The sequence below is a fragment of the Crinia signifera genome, chromosome 5 (assembly GCF_055691185.1).
Source record: "Crinia signifera chromosome 5, ASM5569118v1, whole genome shotgun sequence".
Taxonomy (NCBI): domain Eukaryota; kingdom Metazoa; phylum Chordata; class Amphibia; order Anura; family Myobatrachidae; genus Crinia; species Crinia signifera.
In genome coordinates, this window is record NC_139221.1 from 47,218,749 (window position 1) to 47,237,193 (window position 18,445).

Sequence of the window (18,445 nt, forward strand, 5' to 3'; positions counted from 1 at the left end):
TGTTGTAATACCATCGCGACCATTTGGAGCCGAACCAGCCCTGCCTTCCATCAAGTGGGAGTGTTTGCCAAACACTCTGCCAGGACTTTCCATTCCTCTTGCAAACTTACCTGGTCAGCATTCTTTTCCGTGAACATCTCCAGAGGATTGGAGTGTGCCATCCCCCATGCGGTTAAAAAGGTTCTGAGGTACCTGGATACTTATAAATAACATTCCATTATTTATTGGGTAATATAGGAATGGGCTCCTGCATACAGATGGAGCCAGCTTCAGCCAGCCCGCCATATCCATAGTGTTGGTAGGCACTGGAGGAGGCTGGCGGGGGTGTGGACGGCAGGCGGGACACGCGAGCGGCTCACACGGCCCATCTCCACTGCAGGGAGACATTCAGGGAGCGGCACTGAGCGGGGGAGACGGCAGCCGGCTATAGGGCTTCCGACAGAATGGGGCGCGCGAGCGTCTAATGCGCGTGCCCCATTCGTCACACTCTGGCGAAGTGGCAGGGTACGGCGCATGGCGATACTATCACCAGGAGCCGCTCTAATGAGAGCGGATGCATCTGTATGAACTCCATTACAGCATCTAATGTGGAACCAGTGGGTATAACATATGTATTATACGTGATATTTTTGAAATCATCAGTCCTCAATTCACTTTTTAACATTTTATTATTGTTTTTCATTGCATTTATTATTCATTAAATGTGTTAAAATTTTAATACCGATGTTTAGCGCTGCTGTTATCCACCACTGTTTTTTCAATGTCTTTGTCTAGGGGAGCTACTACCCCCAGTATTTTGTAATAGCAGCTACTTGGCACACCAGTGCAGAGCTTGATATACACTCTTCTTTTATTAGGACAACAATGCCAGCTGTCATGTTTCCACTGGACTGGAACTCAGAAAATTTGATAACCCAGTTTGACTGCCCAACTCCGAGTCCAGCTCGTAACTCCATTGAGAACCTCTGGGACAAATTGGAGTGACAAGTGCGTTCTAGGCAGACTCAACCATCTTCACTGTCACAAGTGGTCACTGTATTTACTGTGGAATGTCAAATCATACCGCCTGATGTTATCCAGTAACTTGTGTCTGCAGTAATCAGTACACATAGTGGATATACAAAGTACTGTCAAAATCTTGTTGATCTATATGCTGTCAGTGTCCAATCCCTTTTGTCAACATATTACTGTATATATATTCTTGTTTGTTTAACCAAACAAACTATATGGTCTTGACAAAGGTCTATGAGAGATCAAAATGAAGCCTGTACTATGCACTTTACCCTGGTTGGTAGGTAATTATTAAAAGGCAGTACTACAAGCAAGAAGAAAATATTTATTTATTTGCAGACTATGGGGACGGCCATGGGGACCAGGTTTGCACCCAGCTATGTGAACCTATACATGGGGGAGTTGGAGGAGACCCTTGTGTGGGTGAGCGGCTGGGCGTCGAACCTGGTCTTCTATGGCCGTTACATAGATGATCTTATTATAATTTGGGATGGGGATTCACTTTCTGCCACACAATTTGTACAGTCACTCAATCAAAATATATACAATCTAACCTTTACACATACTTATAGTCCTCTATCTGTTAATTTTTTGGACCTGACTCTCGAACTTATAGAATTATAACATCAAATTATGTGAAACCAGTGAACACAAATTCCTATGTTCACTTTAAAAGTGCACATCATATGCCCTGGAAGACCAATATTCCAAAAGGCCAATTTTTACGACATTGAACAATTAAAGGAACAAGCATCTATCATGTCGGATTCTTTCAAAGAAAGAGATTACCCTGAAAAACTGCTAAATGAGGCCTTTACATTGGGGTGCCGGATGGGTTCCCGACAGTCGGGATCCCGACAGTCATTTACCCGACGTCGGCATCTCGACTGTCAAAACGCCGGCAGCCGGGTGACCGACGGCCACCCGCTATTTTCCCTCGTGGGGGTCCACGACCCCCATAGAGGGAGAATAGAATAGGTGGCTCGTGTAGCGAGCCACCGTGCCCGCAGCGTGGCGAGCGCAGCGAGCCTGCAAGGGGCTTTTTTGCACTCGCCATGCTGTCTGACTCCGGGCAGTCGGGATCCCAACGTCGGGATAATGACTGTCGGGATCCCGACTGTCGGAGTCCCATACCACACCCTTTACATTGACACTCAGGACAGACAGGGAAAACTTATTGAAACCTAAAATCTTAACATCTGAACCTAAAGTAAACAAGAAAGATCTGGCTTTTATAAGTAAATATAATAATAATAATAATAATAATAATAATAATAATAATGCGGAACTATAGGGTTCTACATCAAGATAAAATACTGTCTGATATCATCCCAAAAAAACCCGTAGTTATATACAAAAAGAACAAAACTCTAAAAACCATTCTTGCCCCTAGTTTTCTAAAAAAGAATCCAAAAAAGAATATAACAGACGAGAAAACCATTACAACAATGGACAACCATTTAACATGGCTGCCCAATAAACCGAAAGGTTTCTTTAAGTGTGGCAAAAATAAATGTACCTTGTGCAAACATATTCCTAAATCCAAATCCCTATATACGATAGCACCTTCAGAACAACCCCATGTCTGTAAAACCTTCATCAATTGTGATTCCATGTACATAATCTATCTTTTACGGTGCAGTTGCAACCTACCATATGTGGGCCGAACAACTAGATCCCTCAGAACAAGATTTATGGAACATCACAGAAATATCAGAAAAGGTTTTATAAAACATAGTGTCACTCGGCACTACAAGACACATCATCAATCTGATCCCACCTGTCTAACTATAGTAGGTCTGGAACACATACCCTATACACCACGAGGTGGTATTATGTAAAAGGGAGATATTTTGGACCTTAAGATGCAACTCGTTACATCCTGATGGACTAAAAAGGACTTTGATTATTCTATTCCTCAATGTACTTAAATACGGGTGCCTTGTTTGATCCACTGGATCATGGTCCGGACGTTGCTGAGCGACGTAGGGACGCTTCCTCGACAATCCCGGTGCTGGGCAGGATCACTGCTAGTCATGTGAACAGGGCGTATACGCCCCTTCCATGCCCAGTGACCGGACTGAAAGGGGGACGTCATCCTGCGCCGCCAATGACGGCCCGAGTCACGTGAGGTGCACGTGACCGGGTCTGTTGCCTAGCAGCGCCATGGACGCGACCACGGACACGGGCGGGTGTCATGCCGATCGTGTCCCGATACCGGCAATCGGGGCTCGGCAATCGGGGCACGGCGACGTGGCGCTCTAGGGTGTCCGAGGCTGCCTTGACACTCAGCAACACGCTCCCTAAATATGGAGCTTCTTAATCCCGCAATGTAGACTTTATGTAAATTACTTCCGGGTCACGTGACACGCTGACTGCACGCTAATGACACATTGTATTTAGAAATTGCCAAATGTTGCTATAATGAAAGTAAAAAACAATACATTCTATCAGAAGTTGCCTTATATATATATATTAGCTACTAATTGTGTACTTTTCTCAGACGGTTCTATTTTTCTATTTAGTATTTTATTATTTTTTGGTGTGCAAACTATACGCAGGTGAATCAATTAGACAATCAAGTCCTCTGGTATATATATGAGCCTTGAGGTCTCACTTGGACACTTCCTCCTGAAGTAGCCAGATGCACAAACCTTCCGGGGAAACGCGTTGAGCTGCAGTAAACCTAGCCTACTGACACCATCCTTGCTGATTTTGTGACCTGTCCGACCTACCCACAGATGCCCCTCGATATTCAACTGGACAATCGAAATTGGGATAACAGCCTGATCCCTAATTATTCCAGCACTAACAAGAGGTAATCTACAAAAGTGGGAACCGTGAGTCCTTGAAAATATAGGACAACTAAGGACATTTCAAGTCACCTGTCTGGACACATCCATACACCAGACCACCCAGGATGGTAACATTGATGTCAGTTATTAAGTGCCACCTAATCCAAATATCCCGGTGATATACTTTTTAAAGATAAGAATTGGACAACCAGTCTATTGATTCACACCTTTTAATCCTATTTTATTTGTTATTTTCATATTATTGTATTTTTATGTGTATTAAATTTGTTATACTTTTGAGAACCGTCTGATCCAATCATTGGCATAGCCAGCGCTGACACTCTTTTCTTCTGAATTTTTCTCTACCCATTGGGGTCTGACAACCCCGTGTCAGCTGCTGTTTGGTTGCGCACCACGCACACACATTCCAGTACTACAAGCAAGTCTGGTGAGAGCTCTCTACATGTACTGTATACTGTATATGGTGGGTTTTCTGAAGAAATTGGACTGCCCTGAGATGAAATGGCACCCCAGCACAGTTTCCCTAATAAGGCTCCGGAGGGCAATCGCCTCACATTGCTGATTGGGCCAATTTTATCACATAACATCCGCATCAGATGCAAGATGTTCTCTCACATTAACATCTGGTCCAACTTGCAGTCTTCAAATCACATGGAGAATTTAGAAGCCAGGTTTCTAGAAGTTGATGATAGAGAATTACAATTTGCAAACTTGGGATGCCGATCCCGGGGAAATTTTTTTCAATCCTGAGATTCGGGATTAAAAAATGCTCAATCACGGGATTGGCCTCCCTGATTAAAAAAATCAGGAGGTCAGCGTCTGAGCGAGTGCTCAGATGCTGCCCGGCATTAGACTGCGCATGCACAGTCTTATCCCGAAATCCCGGGATTGAAAACTCCAGTCCCAGGATTTAAATCCGGCAATTTTAGGGCCAAATCCCAGGATACTGGCGATCCCGGGATTGGCCACCCTATTGTAAATATAAGGCAAAAATTAATACACAGTGAATTTACATATAGGGTCGGATTCAGGCCCCATCGGACGGGGCCAAATTTGGGCCTATTTCTGATGGTGGGGTTCTGCGCATGCGCGTATCTGCCCATGTGCAGTCCCCCAGTGGGCACACCTCTAGCTAGTATCACACTCGCTTAGGTATTCGTAAGGGATTAGGTATTCGTAAGGGTAGGGAGGGAATGGGGCGAGCAAGGGAACGCAGGTGGGCAGATGTCTGAGTGGGTCGGCGACCATCATTTTATTTTTCTCCCCTTCAGCCGCATGCGAGGGAATGTGTTCTCATACACATCCCTATGCATGCTAGCGAGGGGATGCATTTGGCGTGGCAGCACTGTAACAGCGAGTATATGCAGCCTAGCAAATAGGTCTGAATGGGGCCCTAGTTTACTGTGATTCCACAAACTCCACTGCAGGAACCGGTACACAGGACAGTACAGGATATATTTCTGATTCCTGTAAAGGTCACATTTATTGAGGGGGTGATAATCTAGTTGGTAAACAGAGAGACATCATATTCCTGGGATTATGAGGACAGTCACAGAGTTGCGTCGTCCTGTCTTTCCGAGTGCATCCAGCATACCATGATATGAGTGTCGCATCCTGGCAAATGACATCAGACACTTCCTCTGCATTGATTTCTTGCTTTATGTTCTGCCAGGTAAAACACACATAATCCCACCTGGATCAAGATTTCCCTTCCAGTGTTTGCTCTACAAGCATTGTGTATAAATATTACGCTTGTGACCAAATGAAATCCATGCTAAATGATGTAATATAATATGGCTTTGTATTCTATATACTACTCCCGGAACAAAAGGATTATATATTGAACAATCATGCGGTGCCACTTAGCCACTGTATTCTGGACAGCACCAACGTACACTGTATGTGATATACACATACAGTGTATATCGTCTGTATGAGATTATCACATAAAATCCTATTTCCACTAATCCTATTAATCTCAGCACATAGTGATAAATACATAACAGGAAAGGAAACATAAGTAGTTCATAAAAAACATATGTATGCCTATGTTTTGACCACCAATCCACAAAATGGGAGACCCAATGGATAAGTATGGGACAGGGGGGTCAGATGTATTAAGCCTGAAGATGAGATAAACAAGATAAATTGGAGATAAGGTGAAAGGAGATAAAGCACCAGCCAATGAACTGTATTTGAAAATGACATTGGGAAATGATTGGCTGGTGCTTTATCTCCTATCACTTTATCTCCACTTTATCTCTTCTCCAGGCTTAATACATCTGCCCCAATGATTCATGTCATCAGGTCCTCAGCCCAGACTGCACAATAACATGATTCGCATCATGGCGGAATTCATGGGTGGTGAGCCCAGGTGCAAAAATAAAATTTGTGCCTCCCTCCGTCACCCAAACCCAAGATCCCAATATACAACACAGCAGTGGGTGACAGGGAGAGGCAGGGGAAATAATAATGTGCCGAGCGCAGCAAGGCACTTTGCCCAAACCATGGCGAGCGCAGCAAGGGGCCGCAGCACACTTATACGTTGTCCATGTCGACATAGACACTCAAAAAGTGAAAAACTCATGTCGACCGTGTTTATGTTGGCCATGTCTATGTCCACCGTAAGCCTGTGTCGACCTTTTATTAATGTCGACCTTGGGTATGTCATCCATTTCAAGGCGTCAACATAGTCACTGTCGACCATTAGTCGAAGCTGATTGGTTACCAGGGGAAACTACTACACTTTGGGGACATTCCTATTAGAGATGTGCGGCGGCCACTTTTTCGGGTTTTGGTTTTGGATCTGGATCTCCCTTCGTGTTTTGGATCTGGATTGGTTTTGGCAAAACCACCCTTGTGGGTTTTGGATTTTTATGAAAAAATGCTAAAAATGGCTAAAATAACAGAATTTGGGCCTGTTTTTGCCCCTAAAGTATTATTAACCTTAATAACATTAGTTTCCACTCATTTCTAGTAAATTTTGATCACTTCACAGCTTACAAAATTGTTTTCATTTACTGTAGTTGGGCCAAAAGGGTATACCGAGGTAGCTGGATGACTAAGCTAAGCGACAGCAGTCGGCATCACATACATGTGGACCTTACACTTCCAACCTGGCACATCTTGGAAGCAGAGCGGTACTGCAGGGGCAGACAGGGTGGCAGTTTAATAAACTATCCCAAAAAAAGAGAAATGCTTGTTAAAGTCGAGTTACACACACGCCATTTTAGGACAGTATGGCCGCCATTTTGGTTCGCAGAGTTGCGCAAATAAAGTAATAATACCCTAGTCTGTGTGACAAAGTGGACCAGAAGCGCAGCCCTACTATTACACATAAATTCATAATACCATACTTACACCAAATAAAATATAGTTAATTAAAGGTTTAGAGCACTACACATAGTTTAATCAGCATTACACTCTTGTCAGTATAATGTTTGGTACCGTTACGTTCCGTTTCTTATGCGCAGTACTCCGGTCGTTGCGAAGTTTTCGCAACTCATATGGTCCGATAATTACGGACAAAATCCATATTTCAAGGACTATTTCTCTTAATACTGTATGAGACAAAGGAATCCAGTTAAAACCGGTTCTTGTTGCTTTTTACGACCCCCGACGACGATGCCAACAGACAAAGGACACCAAAGTACCCTCCCCCTGCACCAATCCAAACCAGGTGTAATACTTTATCCCAATCACTGAGGACTGGACATTCGAACCCCTGACCAATAGGAATGGCCTTTGACCTCCCCCTACTGACCCTATAAGATAGCTAACCCTGGGCTGCCTCGGTCACTTTGGCACTGCTGATATCCCCTCACCAACCCGGGCTATAGTTTTACTTGAATATAGCGAGCTCCGACCGGACTGCGCTGCGCTATTCCTTAACGGTAACATTTGTATTCCCGTTTTATGTAATGTGGCTGATTATAATTGTATCTGTTTCTGTTCCTTTGTAAGTGTTTTAAAGTACTTATTATTGTTAGATAATTGTATCACGTGTTACCCTGTATTTTCTTCTTTCTGTAATACCCTTTTGTCCGCTAGGGACTAAATACACTATTTACGGATAATCTATCTCCTCATTTGTTATATCGTGGTCTCGTCTAATTATTCGCATCTAGCGATAAGGTGTATTACGGACCTTGTCCTTAAAGTGTATTCACAGATTAGTGACTAAGTACGGCGAAGGGATCTCCTATTACTGCATTGATTCATCCGTGTACAATACAAGGTAAAGGTACGCTACGCTTTGTTCGCATGTAGCTAGGAATAAAAGGTACGCAAGTTACGGAAAAAGTACGTAACCTACGCTTTTCACTTATTGTTCTTTGGTCATATAAATAATCGGAATTGATATGCTCCAAAGAGCAAAAAATACAAAGAGGTATTGGCCTTGTCATGACTGGTGGTAGCAGCTTCAGCACTTCTATCAGGTTGCTGATCTCCCACTATTTCCTCCTCCATCATCCTCCAAAAATGTGTTTTTATTTTATTTATTACTTTTATTTATTTTCCTTACTTTACACTGGACACAGCCTGTCACACTGGACACAGCCCCTTGGACACTGGACACTGCCCCTGGACACAGCCCCTGGACAATGGACACAGCCTCTGGACACAGCTCCTATACACTGGACACAGCCCCTGTCTTACTGGACACAGGTCCTGTCACACTGGACACAACCCCTGTACACAGCCCCTGTACACTGCCCCTGGACACTGGACACAGCTCCTGTACACAGCCCCTGTACACAGCCCCTGTACACTGGACACAACCCCTGTACACTGGACACAGCCCCTGTACACTGGACACAACCCCTGTACACTGGACACAAACCCTGTACACTGGACACAGACCCTGTCACACTGTACACAGGCCCTGTCACACTGGACACAAGCCCTGTCACACTGAACACAGCCCCTGTACAGCCCCTTGTACACTAGCCACTGCGACCCCTGTACACTGGACTTGTGTACAGCAGCCCCTGCAGACCCTAATCGAGTGAGCAGCAGCAAAATAATATATTATTATTATAGCACAGCACACAGCACAGAGCACAACCACCCTCTTCCCTCTCCTATGCTGGAGTAAAGATGGCGGGGCGCGCGCGTGTCTTATATAGAATCCAGATCCCGTGAGAATCTGACAGCGCGATGATGACATTTTGCCTCGTTTTCGGTCCGGAATTTAGGCGGGAACTCACGAGCCGGCTCGGATACCGACTCGAATCACGATATTCGGATCTGTCGGATCCCGTAGATCCGGACCCGCTCATCTCTTATTCCTATTAATTGCAAAGGGTGTGAAGTGCAGTTGCTGCGGAATTTAAATGCCAGCAAGGGCACCCAATCTAGCACCCTTTGCGAGTTGATCGCTGCCCTATGGCGGCTGCTGCCGTGATGATTCGCACCATCAGGCAATCATCACATTTATTAGGATCAACCCCTTTATCTCTTAAAGGTTTGATACATCTCCACCTAACCCTGATATGGTCCCCAAATTTGTAAATTTCTTATATGCGAAATCTGGTCACTACACTGTGCTCACTCCTTGAGAGAGAGCTGTGATGTAGAAGTAAATGGGTACATTGCGTGTGCAAACTTTAGGGGTGTGGTTTTATGGGAAGGGGCGTGGCCACATATTAGTACCAATTCACATTCCACCACAAAGTGCCACTTGTACACATTCCACTGCAGCTGCACACAGGTCGCACCCACTGCAGCAGCACACAAAGGGCCTGATTCAGACCCACTAACTAAGCAGCTTATAATCGATGTCTAGCGAGCAGGTAAAACGCCACCCGCCGGACAAGGAAACGCCCCCCTGTACATATTTTCATTGCTGTATGTGAACGGATGTGTACATTTAATGTTCGACGACAATCGGATTATTTTTTTAACCGTTTGTAAATAAAATTGTAGACTGACTTTTATTTACAATGAACATGGATGAATTCGGGGCGGACGCTGATGTCATGTAACGTCAACCGCACGCTGTGAGCAGGCTTCAATGCACCTGTGTTTGTATCGGGGCACCCAGAGTTTTTCTGGGTGCACCAACTATTTTTGTGGGCGCACCCAGGAAACGATTGGTATTCCCATGCGACAGCCCCCTGCCCGCTCCCTACCCAGCCCTCTGCGAACACCTTGGCGAGTGTGAGGTGAGTGTGGGGCATAATTGTGAGGGCATTACTGTGGGGGGCTTAATGTGCGGGGTAATACTGTGTGGGCAGAATGTGCAGGGAATTACTATGTGGGGCACTACTGTGTGGGGTATTATTGTGAGGGGCAATACTGTGTGGGGTGCAATGTGCAGGGAAAAACAGTGTGGGTATAATGTACAGGACATTACTGTGTGGGGCATAATTTGTGGGTCATTGCTGTGACCCGCAAATTATGGGCCTAACTCAGCATGGATCACTAATCTGAGAAGTTGCAAATGACTGCGTGTAGATAGCTGCCGCCCAGACAGAAAGAGAACACCCACCCCATGCAAGCCTGCGAATGAATTTGCTAAACTATCGCAGATTTATACACAATTCATAATACACTGAAAGGATTTTGCCATCTGTGCAAATGTAGCTCTGAGGCTTCACAGAGTGATGATGTCACAGAGCAATGATGTCACAATGCACTACTGATCACATGGTCTGAGCTGTTTGGCTTTGGGCTCATATCTTCACGGAAACTGGATGAAGGAAGAAGTTCCCCGTGAAGATGGGCTGTTGTCTTAGCAAGTGCTGTGATGACGATGCTGATGTGCAGTGCGCTGCACCTGTGAGATCCCAGAATGCTGATGTCTGTGTCAGAGACGGCGATTTCCCATTTGAAGATCAGAGATGGAAGATCATTTCCACTGGACCGGCATTTAGCCGCAGAAGGAGCAGATTGCTCAAGCTCCGTAGGTTTACCACCAGGAAGAGCAGAAAGCGCAAGCTCCCCAGGTTTACACCTAGACTGTCCTCCATTTATGAGGAAGAGGAGCTGGAGGCGCCCGATGTGGAATGTGTTGACACCGGAGGAGAAAGTGTTGGCCAAGGGAGCGTCAAAGTGGCGCCTGGCACCGGGCACACAGAAGTGGAGGGATTTGACCCCTTTAACAACATAATGTTGATGCTTATGCTATCCTGGCTAATCAGACTGTATATATATATCCGTACTGCTGCTGGTCGGTGGTGAAATGGACAGTATATACCTTTGTGTATATTTGTATATATGTAAATTTGTAAATATTGTAAATATTGTACATAGTTATAGATAGATCTATCTATCTATCTATCTATCTATCTATCTATCTATCTATCTATAGATAACCAATGTACAATAAAACCCTGTATAATAACAGTCCGTGAGTGCGTGCGTGTGTGATACACATCTCCCCGGCCACTACTACGGTGTTCCTCAGTAACATATCACACAGACCCGTCATTACCTTTTGCTGTACAGCAGTGTTTCTCAGTGTCAGGAGAGGCGCAGAGAGGGGGGTGGTAGCGGGTACTTTTTACTGGGTCCCGGGTCTGTAGGAAGGGGCCTGAGTCCTGCTCCCCCCTCCTACATTGCACGGAGAAGGAAAACCAACTGTCACTGCAACAGCCTCTCTCCCCAGCTCAGCACACGCTGCTCAGTACTATGTCCTGAGCTGGGGAGAGAGGCACAAATCTAACTCTATCTGCACATATTACATCTGCCCCACCTGCAGTGCACATTGTTTTGCCCATTTTGAGAACAAATTTGTCCCGCGATCAGGTCTGAATTAGTCCCTGTATTTGTCCAATGGGGATACAATCCTATCCAATGATCCAATAGAAATCTGTTGGACAGGGCGGGATACCCAGCAGCCAGTGGTACACATCGGTGTATGTACAGCATCACTGGTCTATCAGCAAGTGGAGAATAATGTGTATAACTGGCCACGGTCTCACAGCCAGATACACCACCAGGTATGGGGAAGAGGTGACAATGTGGCCGGTGCTTAGATCTGGGGGTGTATGGCGGTATATTATTATTGTTTATTTATACGGCGCCATAAGGGTTCCGCAGCATCTGTATATGGGGGTGTATGGCGGTATATGGGGGTATATTAGAGTATATACGGGGTGTATGGGGGTATATGGGGTATATGGGATCTTCTTCCATGATATAACACTGTGAGGAACCACTTGCTTCATATGAGAAGTGAGGAAATGATACACCTGCATAGCTCACATAACAGGGCCCTAAATACACGGCACTGCGCTAAAGGTTTGGGTACAGCTGCACCATCACCAAGAGCAACAGAACTATTCTCCGGCTGCAATAAAGGCCAATTTCCCTTCAATGTCACCAACATAGATTAGATAGAAGCGTTCCATGGACCTGATTCACATCTGATCACACAGAAGTGGTTTAGCAGCAATGTGTGATCACACTGCAAATAGTTAGCCGCCACCACAACAGAGTGTAATCCCGCTCTGCCTGCGAATGGGCAGCGAAACTGTCGCGAAGAGCTGCATATCCAATCGCAGCTCACTCAGGGCCCGATGTACCAAGCTTCAAAAGTGATAAAATGGAACGTGATAAACAACCAGCCAATCAGCTCCTAACTGCCATGCCACAGACTGGGTTTGAAAAATAATAGTTAGGAGCTGATTGTCTAGCTGTTTATCACTCTCCATTTTATCACTTTTTGAAGCTTGATGCATCTGGCCCTTACCATCAAATGATTTCACCACTATGTGCAGCCTGTGCGTAGTCCTGGACTTTCTCAGCGTCTGCAATAAAATTTGCCTGATCTAGGCCGGAGCTAACTACATAACCTCCCTTCAAACGACTAGACACACCTGCCTTTTCTCTAGGCACACCTGGGTTTTTCTGACACTCCCATAAAACAGCCAGTTACCACCCACAAATGCAGGCATCCAGTTAATCTCCTTGCGAATGGGCAGCGATTTACAAAAGTAGCAAGCTTTTATCGCAGGACTGCGACTCGTACGCATGCTCAGTCTATCGATAATCGTCTATCAGTGTGGAGTGGATAAAATGCGGGATAAAGTGCAGATTAGATATAGTTGCGAAATTTGCAGCCTGAGCGATTATTGAGTGATGGCATTTGGGGGTGGCAGCCGGCCATTTCCTGGGAGTGTCAAGGGAAAATGCACGCATTTCTAGGGAGAACCTCCTGAGGTCAGCTCCATCCCTGACCTTCCAGTTTCTACAAAGCCACCAAGCAAGTCCCCGGCTACTCAGCCACTGCACCCACACACAGCTTCAATCATTCCATGGTGAGTGGCAAATGTATGTGCAGATGTTCACAAGGCTGCGATGCCATTCTCAGCCTTACACATGGGTGGGATTTCACTCTGGTGGAACGCAGACGCAAAATGATCGCTGGGCTGCTAATCTTCTGGTCCGAATCTGGCCCGTATAGCGGGATACAGTGAGGGTTGGATATAATGGGGGTTGGACATAATGGGGCAGATGTATAAAGCTTCAAAAAGTTAAACAATAGAGAGTGATAAACAGCCAGCCAATCAGCCCCTAACTGCCATGTTACAGGCTGGGTTTGGAAAATGACAGGTAGGAGCTGATTGGCAGGTTATTTGTCACACTTTATCTCTTTTTGAAGCCTGACACATCTGGCCCAGTGTGAGTTGGATATAGTGTGGGTTGCATATAGTGTAAGATACAATGCAGGCTGGATAAAGTATGGGTAGGATACAATGCGGGATGGATACAGTGCGTTTCGGATATAGTGCTGGTTGTACAGTACTGTATATGGAACAGGTTGGATACAGTGTGGGATTAAGTATGTAGGATACAGTATTGGATGGATCAACAATAATACACTTACTGTGACAGGGGGTGTCCGTAGTTCAGGCTCGCTGCTGGTGTCCTCAGAGCAGGGTGGTGTCGGCAGTGCAGGAGTGCCGGTGGTGTGTGCATTGTGGGGTAGCAGCTGTGTCGGCAGTGCAGGAGTAGTAGCAGTAGTATCCTCAGTGCGGGGGGTGGCTGTGTTGGCAGTAGGGATGCCAATCCCTGGGCATTTTTTCAATCCTGGTAATGAAAAATGCTCAATTCCGGGATTCCCGGGCAGAGCCGGCCTTAGGCATAGGCAAACTAGGCAATTGCCTAGGGCATTTGGAATGCCTAGGGGCATCAGCAGCTTCTGCTGATTGAAATGATATGCAGCATGCCTATATTCTGTGTGTGATTGAGGCTGTATCTGCATATGAAATAGTGTATTCATGGAAATCACTGTAACATAGCATTCTGTATGCAGGTACAGCCACAGTCGCACACAGAATATATTCATGCCACATATAATTTTAATCATCAGAAGCTCCTTGTGTGTGCTGGTCATAACAATGCAAATAAGACAAATTTTCAGCAAAAAAGGCACCCAACGTTAGCAGAGCTGGCCAGGAGCTGCATGGCTTATTGAGTCAAGATGTATGAGGAAACATCTGTATCCAAGCAGAGGCAGAGGTCACAGTGTTAGCGGCTGTGCGAGTGCTGTCTGCGGGTGGGTTGGTTGTGCAATAGTGTTCGGCATATGTGTGTCATGTATAAATGCATTAATAATGTGCGACATATGCGTAACAGGCATTATGTGTGTCATGTGTATAAGGGAATTAATAATGTGCAACATATGTGTAATGGGCATTATGTGTGTCATGTGTATAAGGGCATTAATAATGTGCAACATATGTGTAAGGGGCATTATATGTGTCATGTATATAAAGGGCATTAATAAAGGTTGGCATAATGTGTAAGGGGCATTATGGTTATAAGGACATTAATAATGTGTGTCATGTGTAAGGGGCATTACTGTGTGGTATTATCAGGAGTGCTGAGAGAAAGGGGTATGGGGTACAAATTACCCAGACCAAAGTCTGATGGAAGGGCCTAGTGGGGGCCTCGGGCCCCCTCCCCTTAAGTGACAGCAGCAGCTGCAGCTCTTCTCCTCTGCCCAGCACACACTGCTTTGTGCTTGGTTGAAGTGTCGCCATGGAGGTGCTTAAAATACAATATTTTCTCAGGATTTTTTTCTAAGGGTATAATGTGAATAATGTGAGGAGTAATGTATATAAGGTAAAGTGGTACTACTGTGTGATGTAACGTGAATAAGCGACACCATTGCATGATATAATGTGAAGAAAGTGGCACTACTGTGTGGCATAATTTGAATTGGGGGTACTATTGTGTGGCCAGTCCCCTTCCCAGCAAGAACACACTCCTGTTTGGGCTGCGCACCGAATGTGTGCACTGTTTCTATTTAAGATATAGCCAGTTGGAGCACCAAAAGGATGACTGCTATGATGAGGGTTGATGGTGCTGGGAAAGGGGAGCAGGGTCAGAGGCAGAACTAGTGGCGGTGCTAGGGGCACCAGCCAAAATCTTGCCTAGGGCGTCATTTAGGCTAGGGCCGGCTCTGTTCCCGGGATTGATATCCCAAATTACAAAAAAACCTTGCCTGGAGCAGGGCAGACAGCAGCGGTGCCTCTGGGAGCAAGCGTACGGGTGGCGGCAGCAGCAACAGATCCGTAGGGAGGACGGCAGAAGCTGCAGAGAGGACAGTGTGGCCGGGACTGAAGCGGGTATGGGCTGCTCAGCGTGATGGTCAGAGTTCACGATGCACAGGCCGCACTGCCCATACCTGCTCCAGACCGCATGCAGGGCTCGGGAACAGCCGCCTGGCATTAGATATGCGCATACCTAGCTAATCCCAGAATCAAATCCCAGCAATTTTAGGGCCAAATCCAGGGATCTCACCGATTCCGATCCCGGGATTGGCCAGCAGTCTCCTTAAAGTGCAGGTGCTGGCAGTGTTGGCAGCGTGGGGGTGCCGGCAGCACAGTCCTCAGTGCAAGGGATGGGGAGGGTGGCCCAGCACCAAAGAGCAGAAGAGTGGTGGGGCAGGTAGGGGATTTCAAAAGTTCCATTGAAATCAATGGGAAAACTCTGACAGATGGCTCTCTCGGCCAATCAGAGGCTGCTAACTTTTGAAATTCCTGCCCGCCTGCCTGTCCCTGCCACGCCTTGGCACCGGGCCAGTCCTCTCTCTACAGTAGCTGTGAAGTGACAGGATGCAGACACATTTCTGCGCATGAGCAGATGCAGGGTGCGTGCCCCCAGTTGCACATGGTAGAGTTATTGTTTGTCTTACATGTTTGGTCCTTCCTCCCATGTCCCAGTCTGACTCCAGTCCTGTATTCGCCTTGCCCAGCCTCCTGTAGCAGCCATGTCCAACGTACCTGGTGAACCTAATTTGCTGGGGCAAAGTGGCTGTTATAGGTGAAGCCTTAGCTTGCAGGAGGCTTTAAGGACTGCTGGGCATGAGCAACAGTGCCACCTCGTGGTGATCCTAACAAGTACATAAACCTCCTTGTGTGTGAGACGCGGACAGGGAACCTGTCCATGTAATATACCTACCCTTCACCTCATCACATAGAAGTCAACATACAGCAAATACTGAAATTGTCATTTTATTGAGCAGAATATTAAACTCTATTATAAGTTCAACTTTAAACTTGGCGGTTTTGATAAATTGTATAAAATATTGCACAGCAAATAGAAAATCTAGCAGATGTACCTGTAATAATAAACTCACCTCCATTGGGAAAGCCTTGAAGTTGACTGTGTGCTCAGATCCGCGCTGATTCTCTTTGCCCCAGTGAAACCTTGCTTCATGCAATTCATATTCATGGCTTCGAGGAAGAGGACCACCAGATAAAACTAAAATAAAAATGATACATAATAAAAACAAATCGAGACAATACTCAATGCCACAAAACAGCATGCAGATAATATATTCGCGGAGTAACAAAACTAAAGGCCCCCATATGATGGGCCGATTTCGGACGATTCCGAGAATTCGGGCCGTCATATCAGCCCAAATCGGGTCAGATTGATGTTCCCTCAGGTCAGTGGTCGGACATGCTGACTGTCCGACCACCCGACCTGGGACCTCCCTCTCGGCGGCGGGCAGGATGGGAAGCAGGGTCGCTTGTGATGGATCGCAATGCGTCCCTGCTGCCCAGGAAGATTGCGGGGTATCGGTTGGCTGTACAGTGTATGGCCACCTTTAGCGCAGGAGCAGCAGATGGTTTTTCTTCTGCAAAGTTGAATGGCTCTTTTGCTTGTGCTGATGCCACCTTGCTGAATGCATAAGAAATAGGGCCTGGTTCAGACCTGTTCTCTAGACTGCGTATGTTTGCAGTCTAGCAAACAGGTAAAGGCCACCTTCCCCTTGGGAAGCCAGTCAAAGCACCATATATATTGCTTATTAGCCTTATGCTTTCTATTCATCTAGTGGGGTATTGCACCCCAAATCGCATTATACCTCCAACCTAACCTCCAAATCGCATTATACATAACACGAGAGTGCAGTGTGACCCGGTAGTGCTCAGCTTCTTTCTGTGCAATTTGTTAGAAAGTGATTTCTTGCAGTAATGTAAATAGAGTGCACAAGCTGCTTATACTGATTAAAATGATATGCAACATTACTATATTCTGCTGCTAAACCTGCATATGAAATGCTATTTTATAGTGTATGCAGATACAGACAAGCAACACACAGAATATAGGCATGCTGCATATCTTTTTAATCAGAAAGAGCTGCTTGTGTATGCATAGTTTTACAAATAAGACACAATGTAAGGGAAATCTGCACTAATAGATGCTCAGCATTACCAAGTCATGCCATGGCATGAAATAACTGGAAGGACGATTTAACGTGTAGGGAGGCTAACTGTCAGTAGACGCATCTGTAGATTCAACAATTCTGTTTAGGTCATGGGCATAGCCATAATGGGTGCAAGTAGTTCCATTGCTATGGGATCCAGAGGTTTATGGGGCCCCAGACCCATGTTATATAGTTGCACAATTTCCCAATTTTGCCGGTAACAAAAAAGGGTCCTACCTGTTGCCCAGCCTGTATGGACGACATTCAATTTTCAGTGAAAGATCTGTAGCTGATTTTACAATGGTAAGATGGTGCTTAAATGTGGAAAAATATGTCCTGTGCGTTGTAATGTTGTATAATATGAACTAAAGTGCACTTTGAGCCCGATTCAGACCTGCTCGCTAGGTAGCATATATTTGCAGATATATAGTGTGGCATAAAATGAACAGGGGCCATGTAATGTGGCATAAAGTGAACTGCGGACACTGTATGTCATCATGTGAATTGTGAATACCATGTCATACAGTGTGACATAATATGACATGATATTGATTCCAATTCGGCAGCCACTGGGATGCCGGCATCGGCTGGTAGAGAGGGAAGGTGAAGGGGGGAGGTGCAGGGGGGGGGGGGGGGGGGGTCATGGATGGAACAGCATGGCCCTCGTTCTGAGTTAGTAGAAATAGACTGTGCTGCACCGCCTATTTGTACTTTCAGTAAAAGATGCCGCTGGGCTGTGCATCGAGATCGAATCGCGATGAGGTACGGCAAAAATACAGTGCGTTTTGCACTAACTTGCTATCAATTTTGACTATATAGTTAAAATAGATAGCCCAAATCGCACCATGTGTACACAACCTAAGGCACTACTATGATTAAAAAAACTGTCTAGGGTACTATTATTGAGCAGAAAATTAAGAATTGCTGCAGAGGTGTCTCTTTAGAAGCA

General features: G+C 45.7%; 1 protein-coding gene across 2 annotated transcripts in view; it reads right to left on the reverse strand.

The window, feature by feature from the left end:
• Nucleotides 1–18,445, reverse strand: part of CA8 (carbonic anhydrase 8 (inactive)) — a 109,003-nt gene that overhangs the window by 23,474 nt on the left and 67,084 nt on the right. For both annotated transcript variants that reach the window (XM_083187148.1, XM_083187147.1), the window contains exon 3: nucleotides 16,423–16,547. In XM_083187148.1, the coding sequence (XP_083043274.1) occupies nucleotides 16,423–16,547 (125 nt within the window). The remainder of the gene's footprint in view (nucleotides 1–16,422; nucleotides 16,548–18,445) is intronic.